The sequence below is a fragment of the Triticum dicoccoides genome, chromosome 2A (genome assembly GCF_002162155.2).
Source record: "Triticum dicoccoides isolate Atlit2015 ecotype Zavitan chromosome 2A, WEW_v2.0, whole genome shotgun sequence".
Lineage (NCBI taxonomy): Eukaryota > Viridiplantae > Streptophyta > Magnoliopsida > Poales > Poaceae > Triticum > Triticum dicoccoides.
Genome location: NC_041382.1, coordinates 169,750,377 through 169,763,198, shown reverse-complemented (window position 1 = coordinate 169,763,198; position 12,822 = coordinate 169,750,377). Strand labels below are relative to the sequence as shown.

General features: G+C 44.7%; 1 protein-coding gene across 1 annotated transcript in view; it reads left to right on the top strand.

Annotated features, from left to right (window-relative positions):
• LOC119357762 (transmembrane protein 45A-like) overlaps positions 1 to 4,801 on the top strand; it is a 13,766-nt gene extending 8,965 nt beyond the window's left edge. Inside the window, exon 3 of the mRNA XM_037624602.1 lies at positions 4,478 to 4,801. Within this exon, the coding sequence (XP_037480499.1) occupies positions 4,478 to 4,801 (324 nt within the window). The remainder of the gene's footprint in view (positions 1 to 4,477) is intronic.
• The last annotated feature ends 8,021 nt before the right edge of the window (positions 4,802 to 12,822 follow it).

The window sequence follows — 12,822 nt, the reverse complement described above, 5'->3', positions numbered from 1 at the left end:
AAAACTAATTCAATTCAATATGTTAAAAACACTAATATTATATCAAAAAATTCAGAAAAATAAAACTAATTCAATTCAAAATTCTAAAAATACAAATAATATATCAAAAAATTAAGAAAAATAAAACTAATTCAATTCAAAATGTTAAAAATACAAATAATATATCAAAAAATTTAGAAAAATAAAACTAATTCAATTCAATATGTTAAAAACACAAATATTATATCAAAAAATTCACAAAAATAAAACTAATTCAATTCAAAATTCTAAAAATACAAATAATATATCAAAAAATTAAGAAAAATAAAACTAATTCAATTCAAAATGTTAAAAATACAAATAATATATCAAAAAATTCAGAAAAATAAAACTAATTCAATTCAAAATTTTATACGCCTAGGCAGGAGTATGACTAAATCACTCCAAATTTCATGTATCATCAGTGGTATCTCGAATCATTCGAAAATGGACACCAAACACATCACGGGTAATATAATTCACATGATCCATTCAACAAAGTTTGGTACAATAAATTATTACACATCATTTCTTCCCTTGTGTCCCTGCTTGCTTACGATTGTGCCATATCCATGGAGCATCCTCATCATTTAACTTAATGCTTGGGTCGGTGTTCACTTTGAAGGGCAGAATTTCAGCAAACATATTATAATCTTCTGACATGTGTGTCTTGTCCTCCACTCCCACGATGTTTCTTTTCCCTGAAAGAACAATGTGGCGCTTTGGATCATCGCATGATGTACTGATCGTTTTCTTATCTTTCCGTTTCCTCGGTTTGCTACTCATGTCCTTCACATAGAAAACCTGAGCGACATCTTTCGCTAGGACGAATGGTTCATCAAGGTAACCAAGATTGTTGAAATCCACCATTGTCATTCCGTATTGCTGGTCCACCTTTACCCCACCTCCTGTTAGCTTGAACCATTTGCACCGGAACAAAGGGACCTTAAAGGAGGGTCCATAGTCAAGTTCCCATATCTCCTCTATGTAACCATAATATGTGACCTTTTGCCCATTCTCGGTTGCTGCATCAAAGCGGACACCACTGTTTTGGTTGGTGCTCTTTTTATCTTGGGCGATCGTGTAAAATGTATTCCCATTTATCTCGTACCCTTGGAAAGTCGTTATAGTCGAAGATGGTGGCTTGGCCAACATGTACAGCTGATCTACAACATCATTGTCATTCATTAAATGTTTTCTCAATCAACTACCGAAAGTCTCCATGTGGGCCTTCCTAATCCAGGATTCAGGCTTCCCCGGGTTGTCCGAGCGTAAAATATTCTTGTGTTTCTCAAAGTACGGAGCCACCAAGCTGGAATTGGTCAGTACAGTGTGGTGTGCTTCAGTCAGAGAATGGCCGTCCATACATGTCGTTGATTTCCTTCCGATCGTGCCTTTTGCACTTAGTCTCCCCTCGTGCCGCGATCGAGGAAGACCAATCGGCTTAAGGTCAGGAACAAAGTCAACACAAAACTCAATTACCTCCTCATTTCCATAGCCCTTGGCGATGCTTCCTTCTGGCCTAGCACGGTTACGAACATATTTCTTTAATACTCCCATGAACCTCTCGAAGGGGAACATATTGTGTAGAAATACAGGACCGAGAATGAAAATCTCTTCGACTAGGTGAACCAAGAGGTGCGTCATAATATTGAAGAAGGATGGCGGGAACACCAACTCGAAACTGACAAGACATTGGATCACATCATTCTGTAACCGTGGTAGATCTTCTGGATTGATTACCTTCTGAGAGATTGCATTGAGGAATGCACATAGCTTCACAATGGCTACTCGAACATTTTCTGGCAGGAGCCCCCTCAAAGCAATCGGAAGCAATTGCGTCATAATCACGTGGCAGTCGTGAGACTTCAGGTTTTGGAACTTTTTCTCCGCCATGTTTATTATTCCCTTTATATTGGACGAGAATCCAGAAGGGACCTTCATACTGCTCAGGCATTCAAAAAAGATGACCTTCTCTTCTTTGGTCAGAGCGTAGCTGGCACGACCTTGAAACCATTCCGGATGCCGGTCATCAGGGTCTTTCAAATGTTGCTGGTCCTGTCGTGCTTCCTTTGTATCATTTGTCTTCCCATACACGCCCAAGAAGCTTAGGAGGTTCACGCAAATATTCTTCGTAACGTGCATCACGTCGATTGCAGAGCGGACTTCTAGGACTTTCCAATATTCTAGCTCCCAGAATATAGATTTCTTCTTCCACATGGCTGCGTGCCCGTCAGCTCCCTTCGGAACTGATTGTCCGCCAGGACCCTTTCCAAAGATGACTTTCAAATCCTTGACCATATCAAATACCTCAGCACCAGTGCGTTCCGCAGGCTTCGGCCGGTGATCTGCCTTGCCGTTGTAATGCTTGCCTTTCTTTCTTACTGGATGAATTTTCGGAAGAAATCGACGATGCCCAAGGTACACGTTCTTCTTACAATTTGGCAAATGTACACTTTCAGTCTCATGTAAGCAGTGCGTGCATGCATTGTATCCCTTATTTGACAGTCCCGAAAGGTTACTAAGAGCAGGCCAATCGTTGATGGTTACGAAAAGCAACACTCGTAGGTTAAATTCCTCTTTTTTGTGCTCATCCCACACACGGACACCAGGTCTGCCCCACAGCTGTAAAAGTTCATCAACTAATGGCCTTAGGTACACATCGATGTCGTTGCCGGGTTGCTTCGGACCTTGGATGAGCACTGGCATCATAATGAACTTCCGCTTCATGCACAACCAAGGAGGAAGGTTGTAGATGCATAGAGTCACGGGCCAGGTGCTATGGCTGGAGCTCTGCTCGCCAAAAGGATTCATGCCATCTGTACTTAGACCAAATCTTATGTTCCTTGCGTCAGCTGCAAAATCTTTGAACTCTCTGTCGATCTTTCTCCATTGCGTTCCATCTGCGGTGTGTCTCAACTCCTCGTCCGACTTACGATCCTCTTTGTGCCATCACAACAACTTGGCATGCTCTTTGTTCCTGAACAGACGTTTCAACCGTGGTATTATAGGAGCATACCACATCACCTTGGCGGGAACCCTCTTCCTGGGTTTCCCGCCCTCAACATCGTCACCAGGGTCATCGCCTCTGATCTTATAACGCAATGCAGTGCATACCGGGCATTCATTCAAATTCTCGTATTCACCGCGGTAGAGGATGCAGTCGTTGATGCATGCATGTATCTTCAGAACCTCTAAACCTAGAGGGCAGACAACCTTCTTTGCTTCGTACGTACTGGCGGGCAACTCGTTATTCTTTGGAAACATATTCTTCAACATTTTCAGCAAGTTTTCAAATGCCGAGTCAGCTACACCTGCCTGTGCCTTCCATTTCAGCAAATCCAGTGTGCAGCCCAGCTTTTTCAGACCATCATCGCATCCAGGGTACAACGACTTTCTGTGATCCTCTAACATGCGATCCAAATTCTCCCTCTCCTTTTCAGTTTCGCAGCGTCTCCGTGCATCAGCAATGGTCCGACCAAGATCATCAATGGTCTCATCACGTGCCTCTTCTTCACCTTCCCCTTCACCTTCCCCTTCACCTTCCCCTTCACCTTCCCCTTCACCTTCAGCATCCTCCATGAAAGTATCACCGAAATGAGCAAGATAGCTTTCATCGATGAAATCATCCCCTTCTTCATCTTCTTCCATTATAACCCCTCTTTCTCCATGCTTGGTCCAACAATTATAGCTTGGCATGAAACCGTGCCGAAGCAGGTGCAGGTGAACTTCTCTTGAGGAAGAGTAACCCTTCTGATTCTTACAGTCAACACATGGACAGATAACAAAACCCTTCTGCTTGTTCGCATTAGCCACTACGAGGAAATCTTTCAAACCCGCAGTGAACTCGCGGGAGAGTCGGTTACCGTACATCCATTGCCGATTCATCTGCATTATTATAATATAAAATATATAATTAACCATCATGCATTTGTTAAAGTAACTAGCTATAAACAATAGAAATTAAACAATGAACAACACACATGCATATTTTATCAATGACACACATGCATGAAAGGTTCAAGTTGCTAACCGCGATCGAGGAGGAACCTCAAGTGTGGCTCCAACACTTCATATCATGTTTGTTTCACGCTGTTGGGCATTTCATCAAACACCTTGTGTGCATAAGAGGAACCAAAAGCAAACCTACACCCCCTTGTGAAGAGAAGTGGCACCAAATGGCTAAGTGAGTGCGCTGAACTGGTATATATAGGGGAGGAGCTTTAGTCGTGGTTGGCCAGGCCAACCGCGACTAAAGGCCTTTGGGCACCTTTAGTCGCGGTTGGCCTGGCCAACCGCGACTAAAGCCCCTCACGTGCACCAGCTGGCCACCGAGCGCCCTGGCCCAAGCCTTTGGTCGCAGTTCGTCTGCCGAACCGCGACTAAAGACTTCATTAGTCGCGGTTCCTACAGTTTCGCGACTAATGGGGCTGGACGGAAGCCTCTTTTTCTACCAGTGGTGGTGCTGGCAACGGCCTTCACTGCAGAGCTGCTGCTCTTCTACTTCCACTCAACCACCCACCAGGGGCTGGAGGGATACTACCACTACCTCCTAGTTCTGCTGATTGGGCTCTGCGTCGCCTCCACCGTCCTCGGTGCGCTCCTCCCGGTGAGCTTCCCTGTCGACCTTGCTAGTGGCGTGCTGATGACCCTGCAGGGCATGTGGTTCTACCAGATGGCGTTCACGCTCTATGGGCCGATGCGCCCCGCGGCAGCGGCAGTGGCGGAGACAAGGGGGGGCTATTGGCTCAAGTCTCCTTCTAAACGTTGTGTTCTCCTGTGATTAGTACGCAGAAAATTATCCGCAGCCGTTCCGTGCCCTAAGCCGCCCGGCCGCCTCTGCTCTCCCAGCCTGCTGCTGCTCTCAATCCTATTCTTATAGCATGGCGCGACGCAACCTTCTTCAGTTGCCAAATCTTCCGGATCCAACCAACGGGAACTAGCCAAGGACACATGGTTTAACACATCACTACATCACACCATCTAGTAATCTCAATTTCCGTCTTGTATCGTTGTTCAAATTATACATCAGCTTTTTGTTGTTTACTTGTTTCGGTTGTGTGATTTGTGATGGTACGATCCTATCTTGTATTATCCTTGAAATAATGGTGATCATGATGCGAATTATCTTATATGAGTTTCTATTTGTGATGCAAATTTTTCCTATGTCGAACAGCTAATTGTGAGACTGCAATTCGACAGATACGAAGATAAAAGCGCCACGAAATGCCTCTATGATTAATTCTTTTTAAGCCGGATTCTTCAAGTTCTCAACCTACTAAATTGTTAATGATGCTGATGCGCAAGTTACAAATCCCAGTCAAATTGACACTCATAATAAGAATATGCCGGACATGGTAAAAGTTGTAGAATAAGAAAACAACATAAGCCCAAGTTATCTGCAAGACCTGATAAACATTGTCAAATTGGAGCTACCACCGGACAAGCAAGATGAAGCTCCAATTTCTATATACACCTGAGGGACCATATCAGCGACAAAGTGCCCCTAAACACTCTAACTATTTATTTATCAGTTAAGCGCCGCCATATGGGAGACGAATTACTTCGATATTGAATGATCTTACATGTTGAAAAAGAGTTAGCAGGTAATTTCTCTTGCAGTGAAATTATTAAACTTTTTCATCTTATTTGGCAATTGTAGAGGCGAATTTAAACTCATACAATCGTATGCATGTTTTTTACTGTGCAACACATCAATATATAGTATGATTATAGTTATTTACTTTTGCTTCAGAAAAAAATGAACTTGACTTGGCCCCTCTATACTAAAATCCTGGCTCCACCCCTGCCCTGCGGGGTGCCACCACGATGCTGGCAGGAACATAGAGTGCCATGGGCAAGCGGCCGGGGAGCGCGCGGAGCAGCTCGCCAACTTCCAGCTCTTCGCGTGCGTCTTCCTTGTGTTCGCCTACACCTAGGCTGCTACGCCGTCGCCGCGGCCAAGTACGGCCACCCAGACCTCAGGACGAAGCACTCCGTCGAGATGGAGCACCGAGAAAATAGCGCCGATAGGGGTGGATTGGTTGGCATATGACACCTTTTTATCAAGATTTGGTTCCAACCAACGTGTGCCATGTGGTTTTATTTTTGTTGACAGAAAGGTAGGGTGCTCCTGCGACTTTATAAAGAAGAATGGATTTTATCCAGTTTATATGGAAAACGAGGCTAAGAGTATCTATAATCGGATTTGGCAAATCCGACCTCTCACGTCTCATATTTCCTTCTCCACATACAACTCTTTCATATTCATCCCCTAAATCCATACAAGAACATGCCGAATATATAGCTACGTACTACATTCTATACTACTCAAATTTCGTCGTTGTCGGAGATGGCCTGAGCCGCCAGCGCCGGAGCCAGGGCTGCCTGCGCCGCCTCCATCTGTTACCGACGGCGACGCCTGGCCTCCGCAGCCGACTCCGAGCGGATGGAGTTCAGGATGGCGTGCTGCTCCGACCACACGCCCATGTCGTCCTCCATCGCCGGTGCCTCCTTCTCCCCCACATCCAGCGGCGGCGCCTCCTCCGCCGGCTCCTACTCCTCCTTCTCTTCCTCATCCGCCGGCTCCTGCTCCTTCTCCTCCTTCTCTTCCTTCTCCGCCGGCTCCTGCTCCTCCTTCCCTTCCTGCTCCGTCGAGACCTCCTCGAAATCCTCCTCTAGTTCCAGAGGTAGCCCCGCTTCCCTACAGATCCGGACCTGCTCAAGGAGGAAGAGACGGTGCTGGATCGTGTAGTAGCGGCGGCGTGGGGGCATGGATAACGGGCTCGAGTGGCGGTGAAGGGAGGGAAGAGGCGGATATGCTAGGGCTGGGGGCGCCGACCGGATTAAATAGCCAGCTACGGCCTCGGGCGGTGAGCCGGAGCGGCGCCACGCGGCGTTCACACCGCGGCGACGGTCTAGGTACCCGTCGGACCGTTGGGTTTCCCAACGAGTCCGTGTGGGGCCACGCCGTCAGGCCGACATGGCGGGCGTGCCCGGGCGCCCCCATATCTGCCCCATATTTGGGCTAGATATGGGGGGTGCCGGACAACCCGGGCGTTTGAGGGCCGTTTGAGAGGCCCGTCTGGGTCAAAAAATCGTGACCGCGCACTGACCGGTCGGCCCGCCCGGGCGTATGAGGCGGGTTTGAGAGGTCCGGTTGTAGACGCTCTAAAAACCACACAATTGCTTAATTGATTAATGGGCAATCAGGCAAAACCCCGACCAAGCCACAATCGGCCAACGCAATTCCACCGCCTACTCATCCGCTACCCGGAGAGAAATGAGCGAGCTCTTCGAATACGCCTTCAACAAGGGAAAACGATGCACGCAAGCGCCGTCATCACCGGCATCGACCCCCTCGATCAGTAAAGCTTTCTCCCAGGAACCACCCAAGACTCGCCATCGAACCCTGAGAAAGTGTCTCACCACACCAACAATCACCATGACAACCCAACAACCATAGCCTGGTAGAGAGGAGGAACCCCTCGGTGACGACTCCAAAGGACAAACGCGCCATCGTGCCATCGTTGCGGGTAACAGATCCCCATCGGAAGCTGATACATCTCCAACGTATCTATAATTTTTTATTGTTCCATGATATTATATTATCTGTTTTGGATGTTTTATATGCATTAATATGCTATTTTATATTATTTTTGGGACTAACCTATTAACCTAAAGCCCAGTGCCAGTTCCTGTTTTTTCCCTGTTTTTGAGTTTCGCAGAAAAGAAATACCAAACGGAATAAAACCTTCGCGATGATTTTTCTTGAACCAGAAGACAACCATGAGACTTGGAGATGAAGTAGGAGGAGCCACGAGGCGGCCACAAGGACGTAGGGCGCACCCCCACCCTTGTGGGCCCCTCGTGCACTCCCTGTCCTAATTCTTGCGCCTATATATTCCCATATATCCCCAAACCAACAGAGGCATCCACGAAAACACTTTTCCATCGCCGCAACTTTCTGTACCTGTGAGATCCCATCGAGGGACCTTTTCCGGCACCCTGCCGGAGGGGGATTCGATCACGGAGGGCTTCTAGATGAACCCTATTGCCCTTCTGATGAAGCGTGAGTAGTTTACCACAGACCTATGGGTCTATAGCTAGTAGCTAGATGGCTTATTCTCTCTCTCTTTGATTCTCAATACCATGTTCTCCTCGACGTTCTTGGAGACCTATTCGATGTAATACTCTTTTGCAGTGTGTTTGCCGAGATCCGATGAATTGTGGATTTATGATCAGCTTATCTATGAATATTATTTGAATCTCCTTTGAATTCTTTTATGCGTGATTTGATATCTTTGTAATTCTCTTCGAACTATAGGTTTGGTTTGGCCAACTAGATTGGTTTTTCTTGCAATGGGAGAAGTGCTTAGCTTTGGGTTCAATCTTGCGGTGTCCTTTCCCGGTAACAGTAGGGGCAGCAAGGCATGTATTGTATTGTTGCCATCGAGGATAAAAAGATGGGGTTTTCATCACATTGCTTGAGTTAATTCCTCTACATCATGTCATCTTGCTTAATGCGTTACTCCATTCTTTATGAACTTAATACTATAAATGCATGTTGGATAGTGGTTGATGTGTGGAGTAATAGTAGTAGATGCAGAATCATTTCGGTCTACTTGACATGGATGTGCTGCCTATATTCATGATCATTGCCTTAGATATCGTCATAACTTTATGCTTTTCTATCAATTGCTTGGCAGTAATTTGTTCACCCATCGTATTATTTTCTATCTTGAGAGAAGCCTCTAGTGAAACCTATGGCCCCCGGGTCTATATTTTGCAATTTTTTACTTTCCAATCTATAAACCAAAAATACCAAAAATATTTACTTTACCGTTTATCTATCTCTATCAGATCTTACTTTTGCAAGTAACCGTGAAGGGATTGACAACCCCTTTATCGTGTTGGGTGCAAGTTGTTTGATTGTTTGTGCAGGTATTCAGTGACTTATGCGTTGTCTCCTACTGGATTGATACCTTGGTTCTCAAACTGAGGGAAATACTTATCTCTACTTTGCTGCATCACCCTTTCCTCTTCAAGGGAAAAACCAATGCAAGCTCAAGAAGTAGCAGGAAGAATTTCTGGCGCCGTTGCCGGGAAGATCTACGCCAAGAGCCATACCAAGTACCCATCATAAACTCTCATCTCTTGCATTACATTATTCATCATTCGCCTCTCGTTTTCCTCTCCCCCACTTCTAAAATGATTTTTGAAAAGATTTGCCTTTTCTTCGCCCCTCTTCTGTTTGTCTTCTTTGTTTGCCTTTTGGTTGTCTGTTTGCTAGATTTGTTTGCTGCCACCATGTTTGAAATTGGGGAGGTTATCGCTGAAAAAGATAATACTAACGATGAGGAGAACTTTGATGCTTTTGTCAATACTAATCCTAATGAAGAAACTACTATTCTACACACTAAAAAGCTTCGCATAGGTAGCGACAATATTATTGGAAAAGGGGTTATTCAATATTTCTTCACTTGTGCTAGTGCGCTCCCCACTTTGGGTGGGTCTATTCTCCATAAAACTAGTAGTCTCGCGGATGCTATATCTTTGCCTGTAGTTGAACTTGAAACACAATTTGTTCATATGCATCCATCCATTCAAAGGATTTTTCTAGAGTTTTCGAATATTGACCCTTCTGTTGTTAAGCGTGCCGCCACTATATTCCTAGCACATGAGTTTGGATTTATTATGAAAGAAGCTAGTGAAATTTTCGCGTGTTATAAAGTAGATGGTGGTCATCCTCCCATAGAGGGAATTCTTTTTAATCAAGAGAACATAATGCGTTTACGATCTCTAGATCATGTTGCTTATGATGAAAATTTAAGAAAGAGAGTATGTACCAATGTTTTAGTTGATAAGATTTCTGAGCTTAATGATAATTTTGCTATACAAAACAACGGATTGGATTTCTCTCTTGGACACAATCTCGTGACTTTTTTCCAAAAGAATGCTTATAATGATGAGTTGGTCATACAATACGAAAGGCCGAAGGAGGAACCAATTCCTCCCGAGATCGATCTTGGGGATTCTTATCCTATTAAATTTAGCCCTTTTGATTACTTTTGCTTGCCACAAAGAAAACTTTCTACTGAACGAAGGGAGTATTTGATGAGTTTTCGCGATTTGCCTTATCATTATTACGACAATACCTAGATCTATTCGTGTTTTATGCCTAACTAAGGGCGTTAAACAATTGCGCTTGTTGGGAGGCAACCCAATTTTATTTTTATTTTTACTTTTTAGGTTCTGTTTTGCAATAAATAATTTATCTAGCCTCTGGTTAGATGTGGTTTTGTGTTTTAATTAGTGTTTGTGCCAAGTAAGACCTTTGGGTAGCTTATGGTGATAGTCGATTTGATCTTGCTGAAAAACAAAAACTTTTGCGCTCAGGGAAACAATTCTAATTTTTAACAGAAGTGTGATAGAATAGTGTATCTTTTTGCAGAAGATTAATAAACAAATTTCTTAGGCCGTCCTAATTTTTCAGAATTTTTGGAGTTACATAAGTATTCGAAATATCCAGATTGCTACCAATTGTTCTGTTTTTGACAGATTATATTTTCTATGTGTTGTTTGCTTATTTTGATGAATATATGGGTAGTATCGGGGGGTATGAACCATGGAAAAGTTGGAATACAATAGATATTACACTAATATAAATAAAGAATGATTTCACAATAGTACCAAAAAGTGGTGATTTATTTTCTTATACTAACGGAGCTTATGAGATTTTCTGTTGAGTTTTGTGATGTGAAGTTTTCAAGTTTTGGGTAAGGATTTGATGGACTGTGGAATAAGGAGTGGCAAGAGCCTAAGCTTGGGGTTGACCAAGGCACCTGTCGTGGGTTTGTCATGGCAGATGTCCTTGTGAAAGGACTTAGTCATGGAGCCATCGCAATGGGTTAGCTTAAAGGGGTTAAACCGGACAAGGGGACACGGGGAGTTTATACTAGTTCGGCCCCTTCTATGAAGGTAAAAGCCTACGTCTAGTTGTGATTGGTATTGCTAGGGTTTCGAAGGCCAGGGAGCGAATCCGCTTTGTCTGGCTCTCGAGTTGTTGTCTGTCCCTGAACCGCCGCTGGGTCGTCCCTTTATATACACAGGTTGACGCCCGCCGGTTTACAGAGTCCCGAAGCCGGATCATAAACGTGTCCGGTTCGGTCTCCACACTTCCTATCTTACAAAGCAAGTCACACAATTAAGTCGGTTTACATCTACAGGCCTTAACTCGCCTCTGGGCCTTGGGCCTTCGCAAAGCGTCATCATTCTTACGTCTTCATGGACTTCTAATCTTCATGAAGATAATCCGGCTATTCCTGGCCGGTTTACGTCCAGTAGTAATATCCCTAACATTAGGCCCAGATTGGTTTGAACTAGTTCATGCCAATCTTCATCACTTAGAAAAATTCCTCCTTTGCATTTTCACTTTGATCTTGTAAACCGCCGTGACGTCATGTTCCAGGACCATAACAAACCGCCCTGACGTCATCTATTCGTTGAAGCTGAGGATTACCTTTGTTAATGCATATCCAGTCATCGAGGCGACACCATTATTAATTATCCATTTTTGAGCTCCTCGATTCCCGCACTTGCCGTTTTATGGCTTCGCCTTATAAATAGGGGCAGATGACCCCTTTCTTTTCTTTCCGTTACCCCTTCATCCCTTCTTCTTCCTCGTGACGTCCCCACAACTGAGCGCCGCCGCCATCGTCAAGCCTCGCCTCTGCATCACCGTTGGCCGCTGCATCAACCTGTTCGTACCAGAGCTCCGCAGCACACCTCCGCTGCTTCCGCGGCCGCAATAAGTCCTTTCCTCCTTCCTTTCTAGATCCATTAGGGTTTCCTTGTTCTTCGCAGTTCTTTGAAGTTCATCGGGGCTTCGGTGTTGTTCTTCCCTGTTCCTCCTTAGTCTATAGATGGACACTTCACACTTGACGTATCCCATGCCATGGCTAACCTTCTGTTACCACCACAAACCCTTATGCGCAAAAAACTGATCTAGTCCTTTATGAACTGTTTCGGGACCAACCTTTTTTCCTTTTAGGTCTAAATCCTTTTCTTTTCCTGACTTGTGGTAGATCCGAAATGCCCCTGTGATCCTGTGAAACCTGTTTTTGCCTTACTTAACCCTCTTCGCCTTAGATCTGTATTCTCTTTACCATCTAGGCGGTTTAGCTTTGTAAAAACAATCTATCTCATACCATTAGTCCCCTAGTAAACCGGCAAACCTTCTGCACGTTCATGGCAATAGTCCGGTTTAACAACACATGTATGCCCTTTATACAACCTTGTCATTTACTATTTATATTAGTCCTCGATTTACGCAATTTCCCATACCGGTATATGTTTATTCCATTACATCTTGCGCTCCTCCATGAATGACTCGTAAATCGGCATTTCCTTTTCAGCTTTTCGTTTCACAATGGCCAAACAGTTTGCCGCTTGCAATTGGGCTCCCTCCCGGATCACCGAAGATCAATTGAACGAAATGGTTAGTATCGGCACCTTGCCAAAGAAGACAGAGATCCGATGGTGAGTTCCAGGAACAGAGAATCCTCCTCCCCCGAGGCAGGGTGAGGTAGTGATCTTTGTCGACCACATAGGCCGTGGCTTCAAACCGCCAGGGTCAAAGTTTTTCCGGGATGTTCTTGCCAGTTTCCAACTCCATCCTCAAGATATTGGACCCAACTCGGTGTCCAATATATGCAACTTCCAAGTTTTCTGTGAAGCGTACTTGCAAGAAGAGCCCACTGCTGAGCTGTCCGGGACTTTTTTCATCTGAACCGACGTACAGAG